A 19,648-nucleotide genomic window follows, 5' to 3' on the forward strand; every position below is an offset into this window, starting at 1 on the left:
AGAGTTTAAAAACTACTCAAGAAACTAATGAAACAACTCAAGAGACGATCATGATGCGGTGCCGTACCATGATGCACTTGGACAGGTAGTTAAACACAGTGGCCTTCAGCTCAAAGTGCTCTCCACGGATGATGGAGTACGGCAGGGTGAGTTCCAGGAAGAAGGGTTGGAAGACAGTGAGCTCCACTGGAGGAGCCAAGCCGAAGCCGCCAGGAGCCAGGCAGAATGCTTCTGTCTCCCAGGTGGTGATGGTGTCTGGAACTGTGAGGGTCATGTCTACTGTTCCGGATTTCCTGTAATACAGAGGTCAGAGTTCAAACAGAAAGCCATTAAGTTGAGAAAAATTTAGAAATGTTCTGTTTTGCTGGTTAAAGCCAGGTTTTTCTGGTTGGTTTCCAACATCTCACAACCTAGATCCTAAATGTTTAATCTTGTGAACTAAGTTTATTTATAAACATTGAGACATTGAGAAAAATTGAGCCAAAGGGGTAAAATTGAGCCACCCTTGTTTCTAGGACACTATACACAAAATGTATAATTAGACTACATATTTAGGAAGAGGACATTTCATGGAGTCGATAAAGGAAGAAACCACTTAGAAAAAGTGGTAAGCAAGTTAGGTCCAAAAAACAGATTTTCACCAAGTCAAATGAATTTGTTGTGTTAGAGGTTTCATGATTGTTGTATTTAAACCAAAGTAGATAATTAAGATTGTCCTATACATCATTTGGGGGTTCTATAAGCTACAATATGAGGTCCTAAACCTAGCATGAGTGCCTCCTTGTAGCTATGTGGGCTAATATAGTCTAAATGTTTGCCTTGGGGTAAATTGAGCTAATGGTTTTGTCAATAGAGAGCAATAGTAACGGCGTATATTTGAAGGCACAAATTTCTCCATGGTACGTTAGACAAAGCCTATGGGAAAATGAATTGAGTTTTTGGAGAGGTTTTGGGTAAATGCAGAAAATAAGGTCTGAGGTAAAGACAGGTTTAGGAGATCTTTTACTGTACGTTTTGCTTTTTGAGATCATCTTCATCAGCTAACGCCTCTCTGGTGAATTTTGTAATGTAATTATAAAAGCACCTAAATTACATAAATGATTCATATTTCATAAAGGTCATGTTAACTGACTGATATTATGTCACTGAACAAAACGTAAAATATCTCCTAAACCTGTGTTAATCTCAGACTTTATTTTCGGCTTTTATCCCAAAACCCTATTCTTTCCCCATTCATTTTCCTCATATGAATGGCTGAACGAATTCATTTCCGGGTTTTAGAACTAGTGTTTTCTTCCCAGGCAAATGGTTGGGTAGTAAAAGATTAACAGGGATTATGTAATCCAATTACAATAATTAACATTTTATGTTACATTCTTAAAAACAGCTGATTACTTTCAGGATGACTTAATCTAGTACTCAATGCTTTCATTTAGCTCATCATCAAGACTTTGAACATGCTCTCAGAGATTCTATTGTTCTGCTGATTGCCCATCAAGGGTGGATGACTTCTCTTGTTGAAGGTAAGGCTACCAAACATTTACACCTGTCCCACTGGTCAATCAGGCAGTCGTCTGGACTATAGAGTTCCTGCTTGCTGCTTTGAAGCAGTGCAGTTTCTCTCGCTCTCTCCTTTGTGACATGCTTTCTGATTGCACAATATTTCTAAATGTAGGTCTAATGGCGGGAAAGACACAGTATTGTAGGCCATCATTGTAAATGAGAATTTGTTCTTAACTGACTTTCCTAGTTAAATAAAGGTTCAATTGAAAGCAACCACTATTGTTGCTGTTCAAGAGATAATGGGCTTGTATTTCATTGTATTTAATTGTATTTAATATTGAACAAAAGGGCAATATTAAAAAGGTGGTTGCATAGGCCTGTCAAGGTGGGTGCATAGCCATATACATTAAATATACTGTTAGATATCAGTAAGAAGGCTAACTATTTGTAATAGGCTATTGTCAAATAATAACAACAATTAGAGTTAGCGATCTCCTAACCACTTCCTCAGGTGGTGAATTAGCCCCAAATGAATTAGCCTATGTGATATTAGTGGCAAAAAAATTATGTAGACAAATGAATCTTTATTGAACAAAAACATCTGAATATTCTGGAAATGTATTTTGATAGTAAAATATTAACAACAATTGCTTAGTTGTCAAACCCCAAATGCATCACTGGTTCTTGAATCATACCATTTTAGCAGTTACGTTTTAAAATGTAACCATTATTTAACTAGGCCAGTCAGTTAAGAACAAAATCTTATTTACAATGACTGCCTACTGGGGAACAGTGAGTTAACTGCCTTGTTCAGGGAAACAACATTTGTCTGTAAACTTTCAAAATGTCGACATAACAAAATACGCTAGACAAGGAGGGATGTTTTTGTGTCTGGAAAATTATTTATGCGAGAAATGGGGGTGGAAACGCTTTTATGACCAAATATTGATATAATAACCATCATATCAAAGTAAACTTGGAGTCACGCGATGACATGTTGTGGTCCTCCCACAACCATTCGTCAGGAAAGCATGCAGTTTATTAGGCTACGGATGAAATAAGTCATGATGAACTTCACAGGGTGCTAAAAGCGCAAGATGATGAGTGTAGTATCATCTAAAATAAGGTTCTAGGTTCTAGCTTCAGCATGTTTACTAGCCTAGCCTGCGCAAGTCATACATAGGTACAGATACCCACAAGGGCCATCCTACTACATCTTCCCCTCTCAAATTAACAATAATATTATTCTCTTTAACATGCTACTTCATATCCTGAAACATTATGAAAGCATTACATTACACAGTCTGACCTCCTATGCATTAACTTAGGTACGGTCTCCACTTGCTGGGTATGGTCCCCAACAGTATGTATTGTATTCACGCAACACAGTCTTTTAGCCACTCTGGTGGCTTCACATCCCTTTTTGGGTGAGCTTGTGGATCTATGAGTATTCTCTCTCCTTCCCCCTATGCATAGTTTCCTAGGAACGCGAAGCGAGGCGGCTATCTCTGTCGGCTCAGCAGCGGAAGTAGTGAGAAGCTCCCATGCTGAGGTCTGTTCAACGCTGGTCCGACCAATCTGATTCCACTCTCCAAGACTGCTTCCATCACGTGGACTGGGATATGTTTAGTATTGCGTCAAACAACAACATTGACGAATACGCTGATTCGGTGAGCGAGTTCATTAGAACGTGCGTTGAAGATGTCGTTCCCATAGCAACGATTAAAACATTCCCAAACCAGAAACCGTGGATTGATGGCAGCATTCGTGTGAAACTGAAAGCGCGAACCACTGCTTTTAATCAGGGCAAGGTGGAAACATGACCGAATACAAACAGTGTAGCTATTCCCTCCGCAAGGCAATAAAACAAGCTAAGCGTCAGTATAGAGACAAAGTAGAATCGCAATTCAACGGCTCAGACACAAGAGGTATGTGGCAGGGTCTACAGTCAATCACGGATTACAAAAAGAAAACCAGCCCAGTCACGGACCAGGATGTCTTGCTCTCAGGCAGACTAAATAACTTTTTTGCCCGCTTTGAGGACAATACAGTGCCACTGACATGGCCCGCAACCAAAACATGCGGGCAGCCGAGGTGAGTAAAACATTTAAACGTGTTAACCCTCGCAAGGCTGCAGGCCCAGACGGCATCCCCAGCCGCGCCCTCAGAGCATGCGCAGACCAGCTGGTTGGTGTGTTTACGGACATATTCAATCAATCCCTATCCCAGTCTGTTGTTCCCACATGCTTCAAGAGGGCCACCATTGTTCCTGTTCCCAAGAAAGCTAAGGTAACTGAGCTAAACGACTAGCACTCACTTCCGTCATCATGAAGTGCTTTGAGAGACTAGTCAAGGACCATATCACCTCCACCCTACCTGACACCCTAGACCCACTCCAATTTGCTTACCACCCAAATAGGTCCACAGACGATGCAATCTCAACCACACTGCACACTGCCCTAACCCATCTGGACAAGAGGAATACCTATGTGAGAATGCTGTTCATCGACTACAGCTCAGCATTTAACACCATAGTGCCCTCCAAGCTCATCATCAAACTCGAGACCCTGGGTCTCGACCCCGCCCTGTGCAACTGGGTACTGGACTTCCTGACGGGCCGCCCCCAGGTGGTGAGGGTAGGTAACAACATCTCCACCCCGCTGATCCTCAACACTGGGGCCCCACAAGGGTGCGTTCTGAGCCCTCTCCTGTACTCCCTGTTCACCCACGACTGCGTAACCACGCACGCCTCCAACTCAATCATCAAGTTTGCAAACGACACAACAGTGGTAGGCTTGATTACCAACAGCGACGAGACGGCCTACAGGGAGGAAGTGAGGGCCCTCGGAGTGTGGTGTCAGGAAAATAACCTCACACTCAACGTCAACAAAACTAAGGAGATGATTGTGGACTTCAGGAAACAGCAGAGGGAACACCCCCCTATCCACATCGATGGAACAGTAGTGGAGAGGGTAGTAAGTTTTAAGTTCCTCAGCGTACACATCACAGACAAACTGAATTGGTCCACCCACACAGACAGCATCGTGAAGAAGGCGCAGCAGCGCCTCTTCAACCTCAGGAGGCTGAAGACATTCGGCTTGTCACCAAAAGCACTCACAAACCTCTACAGATGCACAATCGAGAGCATCCTGTCGGGCTGTATCACTGCCTGGTACGGCAACTGCTCCGCCCACAACCCGTAAGGCTCTCCAGAGGGTAGTGAGGTCTGCACAACGCATCACCGGGGGCAAACTACCTGCCCTCCAGGACACCTACACCACCCGATGTCACAGGAAGGCCATAAAGATCATCAAGGACAATAACCACCGCCTGTTCAACAGCCACTGCCTGTTCACCCCGCTATCATCCAGAAGGCGAGGTCAGTACAGGTGCATCAAAGCTGGGACCGAGAGACTGAAAAACAGCTTCTATCTCAAGGCCATCAGACTGTTAAACAGCCACCACTAACATTGAGTGGCTGCTGCCAACACACTGACTCAACTCCAGCCACTTTAATAATGGGAATTGATGGAAATTATGTAAAATATATCACTAGCCACTTTAAACAATGCTACTTAATATAATGTTTACATATGTATACGTATATACTGTACTCTATATCATCTACTGCATCTTTATGTAATACATGTATCACTAGCCACTTTAAACTATGCCACTTTGTTTACATACTCATCTCATATGTATATACTGTACTCAATACCATCTACTGCATCTTGCCTATGCCGCTCTGTACCATCACTCATTCATATATCTTTATGTACATATTCTTTATCCCTTTACACTTGTGTGTATAAGGTAGTAGTTGTGGAATTGTTAGGTTAGATTACTCGTTGGTTATTACTGCATTGTCGGAACTAGAAGCACAAGCATTTCGCTACCCTCACATTAACATCTGCTAACCATGTGTATGTGACAAATAAAATTTGATTTGATTTTGATTTGATTTTTTGTGTGTTGTCTGTGGCCTCCTCAGCCTGTATGGCTGATAGATCTGGAAGAGCTCTGGGGTGTGTTTTTTTCCTCCGAACCTCCTCTGAGACTGTGTCAACCACATAGTAGGAGGGGGGGACATCCGCATTCCTCAGCACTTTTGCTGGTGTCTTTGAGTTTGTAATCTACACACGTTGACCTTCTGTCAGCTCTGGCCTCTCCGTAGCACTGTGTCTCTGATTAAAGTCTCCAGTTTGTGTTTGTTTCAGCTGTTTGTCCGTCTCAGTGAAGGCCTTTCTGTTAAGCCATTGGGGTTTAAGCTGTGCTGGGGAGACAGGCAAATGGGGAAAGCACCCACCAGGAGCTCGGCAGGCGACAGCCCATGATGCAGTGGTATAACTATGTAAGCTAAAAGAGCCCTGTACGGATCCTTGTTCTTTTTCAGCAGTCCTTTGACTGTTTTCACAGCTCTCTTTGCCTTCCCGTTGCTCTTTGCATGGTAGGGGCTACTGGTCACATGTATGAAGTCATATTCTGCGGAAAAAGCAGAAAAGGAGCTCGCAGAGAACTGGGGAGCGTTATCTGTAACCAGGACCTCAGCAACCCCTTGCCTGGAAATAAAATGGACTTTAATCCATTGATAACACCAGCTGGTGTGGTTATGGGTGTCTTTGCTATTTCAATCTTGAATAGTAATCTACCACTAGCAGATAAGTGTCATTTTTCCAATAGAACATATCTGTCCCTACATTTTGCCATGCCATTATGGCAGCTCCGTTGCCATCATTGGTTCAGGATGACATGGTTGACATTCCCCCCCCTCACTTTACACTGGGCCACCACCTTGGCAATCTGAGTACTCAGACCAAGCCACCACACTGACTGTTGAGCCCTCAGTCTGCATTTGGTTATCCCCATGTGTCCATCATGCACTCTGTCTAGCATTTCCAGTTGTAGAGTCTCTGGGATAACTATCCGTTGTCCTTTCATGAGAAGGTCTCCATTACAGTGGAAGTCACTTTGGTGCTCCCAATAGGGCTTCAGCAGCTGAGACAGGTCCTCCTGCCTGGGCCATCCCTTTTTACACTGCTGTACTATCACTGTTGCTCCTCTGCAATCTTCCTCAGTTTGGTCTGAGATGCAGGTAGACTGTCTCTTACTGCATTAATGGACACCTGTACCTCACCCTCTACACACTGCTCCTCCTCTGTTAATGGATGTTTATTTGGAGAGTGTGTCTGCTGTGATCAGTGCCTTCCCTCGTGGGCTTTTGGGACCACCACCATCCCTGCACACCAGTCAATGGGACTCTCTATTTTAGACACAGCCCCAATTTCTTCCATCCTCCCCAACTTTTCATTTACTTTTGCCAATAAAGGGATTGGCACCCGGCGGGGTGGTAAGGGCATAGGGGACCGCATCATCTTTCGGTGGATTTTGTAGTCACCTTCTAGCCTTCCAAGGCCAAAAACACTTTTGGGAATGTCTTTTTGAAAACCTCCCCTGGGTCCTCCAGTTCCCTCACTCTCTAAATTAGTTGCAATGCTTTAATTGCTGGCAGCCCCAGCAACTGTCTGGCCAGATAATCAATGACAAAGACAGGCTGGATGGCATTCTTGTCTTTATTCTCCAGTTTAATCACCAACTGCCCTACCACTGGTAATATCTTATTACTGGGCACGTACAGTTTTTTGTTTGTAGAGAGAAAAGGGCCATCTCTGCTATAGCTATACAGCCTAGTGGGGATTGCTGTCACTGCTGCCCCTATGTCTAGTTTAAATGACACAACCTCCCCATTGAGTTTAATGTCTGAGTGTCAGCCAACATTGTTTTCCTTTACTTCTCCCAGACTGGCCTGCTGTAGCTGCTATTCCTCCTCTGAGACCTCATGCATTTTCTTTGATTGACAGACAGCTGAAAAGTGTCCTCTCCTGTGACATTTCCTGCATTCCTCATCCTTTGCTGGGCAATCTTTCCAGCTGTGGAAAGGGGATTTCCCATATTTGTGACAAACACTTGAATTGGTGCTGTCTGTGATTGTTTTCTCCACGTCTGTCTCTGTTCTGCGTTCCCCTTAGTTTTTTTTGTTAGCACAGTATGAAAACGCATGTATTTCCTTGCTGTCTTCAGTCTGCAAGGAGCTGCTGTGGCGTAGCATCGTCTGCTGTCTTTTTACTGTCTCACTCTGCCTAACCTGGTTTACAGTCTTGGACAAGGTAAGCTGGGAATCCAACTGTAACTTTTCAGAAAGTGAGATATTTGTTATTCCCACAATCCGATCTCGGATCAGCTCTTCCCTGGGTGTGCCAAACTGACAATGTTCCGCTAGCTTGTGAACAGCTATGATAAAACTGTCGGTGGTTTCACTCTGCTCCTGTTTGTGCACATTAAACTAAGCTCTCTCAAATATAATGTTGTCTCCCGACTAAATGCATTTCAAAACAGTCTTTAACGGCACAGTAGTTAAGTTTCTCTTCCTCAGTCAACAGTGAAGCATTTAGCATATCCTTGGCTTCATCACCCATAGAGTCGATCTGTGTATTAACTTGAAATGCCTCCTTTTCTACATTTAAGCCTGAAGCTACTCTGTACCTTTCAAAGCGCCTGATCCATTTTTGACCAGTTTTGAATGTCCATACAATCAAAATTCTCTGGGGGACTAATGCGAAATCCGTCAGCACTAACCACTGGCCTGTCCATGTTTGCGTGGGAGCCCGTTGATCTTGGAGTTGCAAACCCTGAAACACCACCAGTTTCTTCCTCTTGCAACATGTTGCTAGCAGTAACTTAGTCCTTGCTCGTTAGCTAGCCCAATAGCTAGCCCAATGATGATCTGCGCCGTTCATCTCCAACACTGTGCCCTCCTTGACTTGAAACTTGGCAATAGGTCCTTTACATTTATGTGATTATTAAAACCACTTCTGACACCACGTAGTATCATCTAAAATAATGAGGCACGACAACGAGATTTTATGTTTACTAGACTAGTCTGTGCATGTCCTATATAGGTGCGGATACCCATAAGGGCCATCCTGCTCCTTTCCAATAAATATTGAGGGTTTTATTCTGGTGACATGATGATCGATGCTTGGCTGCCTTTTTTTTGTTTTTGTTTTTTGAATTTTGCCCCTTTTTCTCCCCAATTTCGTGGTATCCAATTGTTTTAGTAGCTACAATCTTGTCTCATCGCTACAACTCCCGTATGGGCTCGGGAGAGTTGAAGGTTGAAAGTCATGCGTCCTCACAGCACGCATCCAACTCAGAAGCCAGCCGCACCAATGTGTCGGAGGAAACACCGTGCAACTTGCAACCATGGTTAGCGCACACTGCGCCTGGCCCGCCACAGGAGTCGCTGGTCAACCCCTCCCTAACCCGGACGACGCTAGGCCAATTGTGCATCGCCCCACAGACCTCCCGGTCGCGGCCGGTTATGACAGAGCCTTGGGGCGAATCCAGGGTCTCTGGTGGCACAGCTGGCGCTGCAGTACAGCGCCCTTAACCACTGCGCCACCCGGGAGGCCCTGCCTTTTCTCATCATCGATCTCATCATGTAGGCTATACCCACACTGTATCTGCGAGCTGTTAGCTAGAGCGCACGTGCCAATACCAGAGTGGGCAGACCTGCTAAAAGACACATTTTGAAAATGCAATGGAAACCCATTTAACATGGAACATGGAATTTTACCGCAAAATGTATTTTTTTACGTGCACTACATCACGCCCAGTCTTTAACCCGCAACAAGTACATTTAAATGGAAACACATCTCTGGTAGGAAAATAAGCATATTGTTTTTATGCAGATTTTAGGACATATTTGCGTGAAAATCTGTCGCCAATTGGATGGAAACCTAGCTAGGGTTTTAATTAGGTGGTGGTAATATTTCATTAACCACAGAAATTTGTAGGCAGCTTAATTGACCCTGTCCCGTGGTTCAACTTTTAAACAATATATATTTCACCTTTATTTAACCAGGTAGGCTAGCTGAGAACATGTTCTCATTTACAACTGGGTTACACATGGAATAAACAAACATACAGTCAATAACACAATAGAAAAAAAAGTATATGTACAGTGTATGTAAATGAGGTAAGGCAATAAATAGGCCATGGTGGCGAAATAATTCAAATGTAGCAATTTAAACACTAGAGTGATATGTTATATCCTTCCTGTTTGGCCCTGTCCGGGGGTGTCCTCGGATGGGGCCACAGTGTCTCCTGACCCCTCCTGTCTCAGCCTCCAGTATTTATGCTGCAGTAGTTTATGTGTCGGGGGGCTAGGGTCAGTTTGTTATATCTGGAGTACTTCTCCTGTCCTATTCGGTGTCCTGTGTGAATTTAAGTGTGCTCTCTCTAATTCTCTCTTTCTCTCTTTCTTTCTCTCTCTCGGAGGACCTGAGCCCTAAGACCATGCCTCAGGACTACCTGACATGATGACTCCTTGCTGTCCCCAGTCCACCTGGCCGTGCTGCTGCTCCAGTTTCAACTGTTCTGCCTTATTATTATTGGACCATGCCGGTCATTTATGAACATTTGAACATCTTGGCCATGTTCTGTTATAATCTCCACCCGGCACAGCCAGAAGAGGACTGGCCACCCCACATAGCCTGGTTCCTCTCTAGGTTTCTTCCTAGGTTTTGGCCTTTCTAGGGAGTTTTTCCTAGCCACCGTGCTTCTACACCTGCAAGCTAGCAAATGTTTTGCCATATTAGCATAGACATGACATGAGTCAAAACACCTCAAAACAAGAGATGGTATCAATAAGAAGATACAACGAGCTGAAACGAGACACCTACTATTCCCCACATGGCAGCCTCTTGTTATTGTTGCTAACTATCTGACCGTTCAGAAACATCACCTTCTGCCTCATCGATGTGCGCACATTATTTTAGTGACGTTTATAAGGCAACAGCCTCACTGTGCAGTGCTCTTACCCAACTTCCACAAGATCCCATATCCACGTCTCAGGGAAGAACGTACGGACCGTCTGTATGGGTGGCGGAGGTGCAAGGCCACCAGCTGTTCCAGATTGAGCCACCAGAAGTCTGTCCATGGTTCGATGGTGAGAGTAGCTTATATAGTGTCCTATTAAAACAAAACATAATCATTATTCTCGTGTTAGAATGAGCCTGGTCAAACCAGACAGAATGCTGAGGTCACTGGTGACCTCATGTTACAATAACATTTCCCAAGATTCACCAAAGACTTCTAGCAATGACAAGTGTAAGAAATGGTTAGAAGGACATCTCACCATGGCCGCGATGGTACTGGGTTCCCATAAAGCTTAGGCAGGAAGGTACTCTTAGAACCAGATTAGTTGCCAGCTTCAGTCCCAGTTTCTAGAAATTACAAACAAGAGAGCGCAATATTAATGAATGTCTCAGTTTTATTTTTCTATTCTAAATGTGGGGTTTTTCATTCAAACTGGCTATTTTAGAAATGGATAATTTAAGGAGATGAATGCATGCTAACAGTATGGTAACCGATTCTTACGAGAGAGGAAAAGAGGCTTCAAGTTAAGAGAAAACAAGGCTGAAGTTACCTTAAAAACTTCATAAGGTTCATTTTTCTCCTCAGTTTGTCCTGGGTATAGCATTACATTTCTCCTTGGTCTTACACGTAAACATGCTATTTGATCATCAAGCTGGTAGGGAATGTGTGTTGTCTCCTTGACTGGTAACAAATCAAATATCTGGAATGGGATAATAAGGAGATGTGAAATGACCTTGTTCATTGTGCACCAAACAGAAGGCAGGAACTACTTAGACTTGTCAAATAAGAAATGCTCAGTTTCGTTTTCCATTGCTAAACGTTTTAATGGTTTCTGTGCCCTGAACAGAATATGAACCAATAGGGAGGTGCTTTTCAGTTGATGAAGGTACTCCAAATGGCCAACATTGAACACACCCACTCCAAGTCTGCTGTTGTCACTTCTTAGTCCCCTGAAGTTGCTTGTATTGCCAGCACCACAAAAGCTGTTTATATGGTGGTACTGTATGACCGTTGATATTCACTACACCGAGTTCTGTTACCTTGTCAGCATTCAGCCTCTTCCCTGGCTCCAAGATGTGAACACTCTGGTCCACAGCACTGAGGCCACAGAGGGAGCCGGGCTGGGCCGAGAGCTGCAGGGTGTTCTCCTCCCCTGGAACTGCTTGTGAGGGTGAGAACTCCACCGACACCTAGTGCACATGACATACATAAGTGTACATTATACACCTTTATACACGGAATGATATCTATGTGCATGGGAAATACTTGACACTTTTTATACATTCCATAAAATGAACATAGTATGTTTGTGATGTGCAGAAGTCAGAGGGTATAACACACGAAGAAGCATGCCCACATATACACACACCTTGTGCCTGAAGCATTTCTCAGTGGGGAAGTTCATGCTGTGGGCGATGACAGTCTCACTGGGTAGCATACTGTACACAAGGACCTGTACCACTGGCGCCATCTCTGGAACCACTGCCAACTTCAAGGTGACTTCACCCTCAGTTGCTGTAACACGAGCATATCACACTGAGTACGTTTACATGCACAGTAATAATTCGATAGTAAACTGATTATGGCAGTACGCAGATTATGCAATAGTCACTTTACTCTGTTTATTTTAATCAATGTATGGTCAAAATCGATGAAAGCATACACCTATTAAAATACAAGACATAGAAATGTTAGGTATGCACAAAATATTCCCCAAAACATGCATGTGCCAGTTTTCACACAAAACTTGGTATTTATAAAAACTGATCTTGAAGTGAGAATGTGCTTATTATCCTCCTGCAATCTCCAGACCATGCGAATGCACCGTTTCTAGTGGTTAAAGTGTTGCATTGCAAGAAGGCAAAAGTAGCTTATAGCCTCGTGCAGGAATAAATGACGCTCATATTCATAACAAAAAACAGGTAGCTACATATAACAAGATGCTATTAGTGAGAAGACCGAACATTTATTTTATCTTTGCATTCTAAAATAATAGGAAATGGGTGCCTATTTCATTTAATCAAGTTTGCCATTTAATTTAGATACTGTCTTGGCCTAATTCCAATACTTTGAAAGTATACAGCCAATAAGGGCGTTACTGTCACCATAAAAGTTGAATGATGAGCGTTTTCCAGGCGGAGTTAAAATGCTCGTTCACGCACGCACAGTTTAACGACAGTTCTGACAAATAACGGGTGTGCGCCTAGTTTATGTATCTCAATATTTATGTGTGTGCAGTCTTTTCTTAAATGGCGCACGTGGATATTTAGGGATACATTTAAGCAAAGGTTGTGAATGAGGCCCCTGGTTTTCTGAGCAATCTTTCACATTATTAGGACATGTAAACACCTTAATCGGTGTTCGAGCAGTGCATTTGATCTGCACATGTGCTTTCACCTTCCCAGCGATCTGCCCTCTTTAGTTCAGAAAGACCCCTTGACTTTTTACAATTTTGTCATGTTGTAAAATGTTGTAAAAATGTTTTCCCCCCTCATCAATCTACACACAATACCCCATCATGTCAAAAACAGGTTTAGATTTTTTTTTGCAAATGTATAAAATAAAAATGAAATATGACATTTACATAAGTATTCAGACCCTTCACTCAGTACTTTCTTGAAGCACCTTTGGCAGCGATTACAGCCTTGTATCTTCTTGGGTATGACGATACAAGCTTGGCACACCTGTATTTGGGGAGTTTCTCCCGTTCTTCTCTGCAGGTCCTCTCAAACTCTGTCAGATTAGATGGGGAGCGTCGCTGCACAATTATTTTCAGGTCCCTCCAGAGATGTTCGATCGGGTTCAAGTCTGGGCTCTAGCTGAGCTACTTAAGGACATTCAGAGACTTGTCCCGAAGCCACTCTTGGCTGTGTGCCACTCAACCATAAAGGCCTGATTGGTGGATAGCTGCAGAGATGGTTGTCCTTCTGGAAGGTTCTCCCATCTCCACAGAGGAACTCTGGTCACTCTGACAGAGTGACCATCGTGTTCTTGGTCACCTCCCTGACCAAGGCCCTTCTCCTCCAATTTCTCAGTTTGGCCAGGTGGCCAGCTCTAGGAAGAGTCTTGGTGGTTCCAAACTTCTTCCATGTAAGAATGATGGAGGTCAGTGTTCTTGGGGACGTTCAATGCTGCAGAAATCTGTGCCTCGACACCATCGTGTCTCGGAGCTCCACGGTTTATTCCTTCATCCTCTTGGCTTGGTTTTTGTTCTGACAATCACTGTGGGACCTTATATAGACAGGTGTGTGCCATTCAAAATCATGTCCAATCAATTGAAATGACCACAGATGGACTCCAATCAAGTTGTAGAAATATCTCAAGGATGATCAATGGAAACAGGATGCACCTGAGCTCAATTTCGATGGTCTATTTCTGTTTTTTATTGTTAATACATATACAAAAATGTCTAATAACCTGTTTTCGCTTTGTTATTATTGGGTATTGTGTGTAGATTGCTGAGGATTTTTTTTTTAAATGCATTTTAGGCTGTAACTTAACAAAATGTGGAAAAAGTCTTAGAAGTAGTTAGAAGTAGTTTTCACATGCAAACTTTATATGTCTGACCTCAGAATCAACAATGCTTCCCAAAAATAGCATGTCCACTGAGGTAGAAAATTTGTTTTGATTGATGATTTCTGCATTCATCAGACTGCCATCAGTAACCTGATTTCAGACATCCATGTTAACAGTATTATTAGGGAAATTGTTCTTCTTGCAAAGCGTTTTAATCTAAGTATTATCTTATTCTGAGTATCCACAATAATCGCATTATTGTGTGCATGTAACCATCCTCATTGTCATTGTCATCAAGCACCTTCAAGTACATTCATAATTACTTAATTAAACTCCCTCACCAGGACTCCCCTGCTGCACGGTAACCTTCATATGTCCATGCTGAACTATCACCCCTCTGGATAAGGCCTGGAGGAGGGAAAGGGAAAAACAGTTATCCCGGTTATCCCATCAAGTCAGCAAGAAGGATATGATGAGAAGTACTGGTGTTGTATAGAGACATCCTTCCTCCACGGAGCCCTGGTCAAAAGTAGCACACTAGAGAATAGGGTGCCAACCTGGGTTTGCAGGTTGTCCACAACTTGTTCCTGGTTCTACTCACCAGGTAGATGACATCCACGGAGCCCTTTGGGACAGTCTCCCCTACGATGGCGTACTGGATGGTGATTGACACTTCCTCCCCACATGCCAGTGGTTTCGCCATCTTCTGAATAGCCAGAGAGCTAGATGTTTTACTGTGAGGGGCAATGGGCTGGATCAGTGAGAGTATGTGGTGCCCTCTTTGGAAATAGGGGACCCTGTATCTGCTGTTCTCCACTTGAGGTGTGTTGCTTACCTGGAAAGCAACAGAGAGAATAGAGAGTATAACGACAGGCACAATCCCAAATCAACCCTTAGACCCTGTACAATATACTTGTGGAGATCTGAGAGGATTTCACAGTTGTATATATTGTAACTAACATTTCCACCCTGCATTCCGATAGGCTAGGTGGAGGTTTCACCATATTGCTTATTATACCAATGGAATTTTCTAAGATCTCCACAAGAGCATGACAAGTGCGAGATTTGGGGTTGAGCATAAAGAGTCTTCAGAGTCTGAGTCTTTCTAAACCTAGACGGACTTTCAAAACCTCATACTTACTATGAGGTTAAAATTCTCTTTGGCCATACTGGTTGTGTTGACGGAGAAACTGGCAGTACCATGACTGTCCGTGGTTAGGTTCTGTAGAAGATGTGAGGACCAAGTTTTCTCCTCCAAAAGGTAGACTAGCATGTCTGCGATAGGTGTGTTGTTGAAGTGAACAACGTTAATCTGAGGGAAAAGGGGGGGAAAGTTGTAAGTAGTGATGCTACATGTGTCACTGTTACCTACCATTAGTAGTTAAGTAAACAGGAATGTCAAAGACAAATGGCATCTATAATTCAACTAAGTCTAAGAAACAATATCACTGTATTTGGACGCACTTTGCCCTCGATAGTTGATCCATGCTCATAGATTTTGGGTGTGTCGACAAATGTGAGTTTTCCAATCACATAGGAGAGCTCAATGTGTTTTTCCTTTGACTGTGTAATACCTGTCAAAGGAAAACAAATGAAAATAGGATGGTTTATTTCACAACGACACACGCCACCATGATGCACAATGGCAGTTCACAATCTTGACATTATGTAATTCACTCTCAAGAAAAGAAAACAGTTTTCATTTGACTTCAGGCAAATGTTGTCATCACTTCTACCGTCTCCAAATTGTTAAGATAAATGACTTGCCTGTCCCCTCCTCCTCTACTTTTGCATTAAAACTCAGCCTGTCTATGAGCATTTTCTGGCCAGCATCCTCTGTGAAAATTGACATGTTGAAGACATGAGAAGCACAGCCAGTTTGGTCCATCTGGGAAAAGCAAGCAAAACCACACACATTAAGAAATTATTTAAATAATTGTAACCAGATCATTTTCAAATGTAATATGATGGTAAAAACAAGTATATAGTTTCTTCAGGAAAGCATACAGACCTCTATTGACTCTTTATGGCAGGGGGGTGTATAATCAGGAACTCCTTCTGGATTTTTCTCATCAATTCTTATTGGTATCAGTATATTGTGCCCTAAGGGTCGGCACAACTCTACCTCTGCTTTACCAGGTACAGGTTGCCCATAAGTGTATCTGATTTGATTTCATAATAAAACACATAAAACATCATACATTTCCTACTTAGAGAGACGTAGTATATTATAAACCTTATATGAGACATTACAAAGGCTCATACATGCATCCTTACGAGTTACAATGCATTATACCTGCAGGCTTTCTTGAAATCAAGTGTTTTCAACATTGCCAATGCATCTGGACCCGTACTCATAAAGTCTCTCAGTGTATGAGTGCTGATCTAGGATCAGTGTAAACTTCTGTATCAGAATGAACAAGGTCAGGAGAGACCTGATCGTAGGTCAGCAATCCCACTCTGAGAGGCTTTATGAATATAAGCCTGGCTGTTCATGTAAATGCCAGGATTTATGAAATATTTTTTCCCAATCAAGAACTTCTATTTCCTAGATTATTTTCTAATACTTGTTTCTAAATACACTATTTCAAATACCCCCAGGACCAAACAGACCTGGGTTGAAATGCATGAAGTATTCAAGTATTTGAATTTGAATCAAGTTCTGCATTAGCGAAATGCGATTAATTAAACAGTGACATTTGCACAACTACAGTGCATTACAAAACAGTGATACTGTTGACTCACGTTGCACACACTTGTACTTTATACTCCTCTTGAACAACGCTGATCTCATCGGTGAGGTTCATTTTGATCTCAAACTTTGGCAAAACTAGAGATGAGAGAACCGCAGGCAACTCATGAATGTTCCAGAAATGTGATTCATTGATTCAACTTCCAGATCCATAATATTTCCTAGCATGAAGGGTCAAAGAAAGAAGCTCTACTTACCATACTTTTCTACCTTGAAGCGATGGTATATTTTGTTTTCACCAATCCACACTACGATAGCATAGGTTCCTACGGGTGCTTCAGAGTTCAGGGGGTAAGAAAGCTGCAGAATGTTGCCATTGGATGTAGTATTGACCCACTGTCCAATCCTGTTCTGATGAACATCCTGTTGATTCATAGAACAAGGGACACATTTAGCAGGGTGCAACATTGTGGAACATTCACATACAAATGATGCTATGTAGGCCAAACATGCCTGTCTGACATGAAGAGTAAAGAGTCACATCAGCTCTATTCATGACATTTCTATCCGCAACGTTCTGAAGTTTGCTTGCTGAAGGTGGCCCAGATGTGATCACATAAAGCTGATAGGGAGTCTTCTGGTAACTGCCATGTAGAAATGAATGATGACCTACAGTACCTAGCTGGTGGAGTCATTGTCTTATAATGTACTAGTATTTACAGTGAGTCATCATACATTGATAGACTAATATGGGTCTTACCTGCAGTTCCACAATGTTGTACTGTGAAAGGCAAGACAAAAGACTGGTTAATGTTTTATGAACTCTCAAATTCCCCCCAAATTAAAAGAGGAGCAAAGCTGTCAACAACTATAGGAACTAGGCAGATGCTTGGCTTTGTCTCTTCAATTAAACATAACATGTTGCTTTTGCATTGGGACTCCAACGGAAAACAACTCCTACACATTCCTTTGAGTGGAAAACACCATGTCATGCCGTGAATGTTTGAGGACCTTGAAATCCACCCACGCAGGTTTACTTAGAGAACCTCTGCAGACATGTACCGTATGTTTGCCCTGAGTGCTATGTGTCTCAACTGTTTGTGTAGCCTTATCAAACAGATAACATTGGTTAAAGAGTTGGATTTGGGATTTTGCCCAATAGTTGTTCAAAACATTTCCCATTTCCAAAGTCCTATTGTTTATGGAGTGCTAACAAGATATGTATGACATGCCGTGGCTAGTTGATTGCTCAATTAAAATCTCGTATAAATACAGTATATTGTACATAAGAATCCTCGTCCTATAGGGCAGGTGCCTCTGTTCTCTTTCTGTAGCGTGAAGTAGCCTGGAAAGGATACTAATCTATTGCTGTACCTTAATATTGAGTGCTAAGCAGAGAGGCATCGGGTCCAATTTTTAGAGTCTTTGGTATGTCTCAACCCCCGCCAACCTTCCATTCTCACTCTAACCAGGATCGCAGAGTTGAGTTGGTAGGACAATATCATACATAGTGTTAGAGTGTTAGTGGTTAGAGTGTTGGACTAGCAACTGAAAGGTTGCAGTTCAAATTCCCAAGCTGACAAGGTACAAATCTGTTGTTCTGCCCCTGAACAGGCAGTTAACCCACTGTTCCTAGGCCGTCATTGAAAATAAGAATTTATTCTTAACTGACTTGCCTAGTTAAATAAGGGTAAAAAAAAAAAAAAAATACCTGATTGCTATGTCTATCAGACAGTAATGTGACATTGTGATCCTTCTTTTGTATCTGTCTTTTTGTTTGAAATAGTGGAGATCGGTCATTGTTTTCAATATTCAATGTTTCACATTTTCAACACTCACCAGCTGATTGACAGGGCTAAAACTGGTATCCAAGGTGATGACTCTAAACTGCACTGTAAAAAGACAAAGACAAGACAAAGGGGGATGAATGAGCTAAATGTAATCAAATGATCATGTCCAGGAGAGGAACACCTTACAACATGTAGTATGTTGGTTCAAACTCCAGTGTACATATCCTCAGTGAACCTACAGTGGAATTTTTGGTCCTGTTTCAAGTGTCTCTTAGGAGCAACGTGATGAAAGAGAAAACCATCATAGAAACATGATACCACCTAATTGTCGTGTTTCTTAGCAAGCAGACTAATTGAGTACTGACTCTGTGTAAAATTACCTGTGTGTCCCGGGTTGTAGATTGGTTTATCTGTTTGGACAAATGTCATCGGTTTGTAGGGTTTAATCATGACCATTCTCTCCTCTGTCGATTGAAACGTTTCACCTTGAACCTTCACCTTAAAATGTTGCACTTCTTCACTCTCCACATGAGGGGCCTGAAAGGGAGACAATGTGCAAAAAACATATGATCCTGTGAGGCTCAGTTGGTAAGAAAGTGCTGCTAACAACGTCAAGGTTGTGCCGATTTAATCACGTTTTCTTTCATCAGTGTGTTTTAAAAGTGATTTTACTTTAGTAGCTGATGTCATCTTTTTTATGTAGAATTTCAGCCTGAATCCCAGAAAAATTATTGTAAGCCACCACATTGATATTTCCCATGAAATAACCTGGTATTACATAGAAAATGAAGAGATGCATCACAAAGCAGAGAAAGTACACTCTTATTGAATGGTTCTGGATGTCGACCAGTGCTGAGCTGACCTGAAACTGGAAGCAGCGGTGAAACTCTTGGTCAGAACTTTCCTGGAGAAGTATTTTGATCTGCTCATTGGCGATCAGAGATATGGTCATTACCAGGGTCTCGTTGGGCTGCAGAAGGCTGGCACAAAGCTTGGCCTCTGAGCCTGCCTGGATTACTGCAGGAATGGCTACCATGTAAACCCTACAGAGAACATACACACACACACACACACACACACACACACACACACACACACACACACACACACACACACACACACACACACACACACACACACACACACACACACACACACACATGCACAAACCAACAAACAGACAGGAAAATCAATACAAAATGAGAGG

The 19,648-nt window shown here is 42.6% G+C and overlaps 1 protein-coding gene across 2 annotated transcripts in view; it reads right to left on the bottom strand.

Annotated features, from left to right (window-relative positions):
* The window catches only part of LOC109905596 (alpha-2-macroglobulin), a 34,846-nt gene that overhangs the window by 14,560 nt on the left and 638 nt on the right, over positions 1–19,648 (bottom strand). For both annotated transcript variants that reach the window (XM_020503056.2, XM_031790665.1), the window contains exons 2-19: positions 19,304–19,484; positions 18,822–18,978; positions 18,491–18,543; positions 17,412–17,432; positions 16,909–17,074; positions 16,705–16,789; positions 15,971–16,121; positions 15,727–15,847; positions 15,424–15,533; positions 15,101–15,271; positions 14,561–14,794; positions 14,301–14,367; positions 11,813–11,958; positions 11,484–11,633; positions 10,994–11,143; positions 10,703–10,790; positions 10,386–10,536; positions 68–293 (exon numbers count right to left, since the gene is read on the bottom strand). In XM_020503056.2, coding sequence (XP_020358645.2) covers positions 68–293; positions 10,386–10,536; positions 10,703–10,790; positions 10,994–11,143; positions 11,484–11,633; positions 11,813–11,958; positions 14,301–14,367; positions 14,561–14,794; positions 15,101–15,271; positions 15,424–15,533; positions 15,727–15,847; positions 15,971–16,121; positions 16,705–16,789; positions 16,909–17,074; positions 17,412–17,432; positions 18,491–18,543; positions 18,822–18,978; positions 19,304–19,484 — 2,428 coding nt within the window. The remainder of the gene's footprint in view (positions 1–67; positions 294–10,385; positions 10,537–10,702; positions 10,791–10,993; positions 11,144–11,483; positions 11,634–11,812; positions 11,959–14,300; positions 14,368–14,560; positions 14,795–15,100; positions 15,272–15,423; positions 15,534–15,726; positions 15,848–15,970; positions 16,122–16,704; positions 16,790–16,908; positions 17,075–17,411; positions 17,433–18,490; positions 18,544–18,821; positions 18,979–19,303; positions 19,485–19,648) is intronic.

Source organism: Oncorhynchus kisutch, linkage group LG15 (genome assembly GCF_002021735.2).
Source record: "Oncorhynchus kisutch isolate 150728-3 linkage group LG15, Okis_V2, whole genome shotgun sequence".
NCBI lineage: Eukaryota > Metazoa > Chordata > Actinopteri > Salmoniformes > Salmonidae > Oncorhynchus > Oncorhynchus kisutch.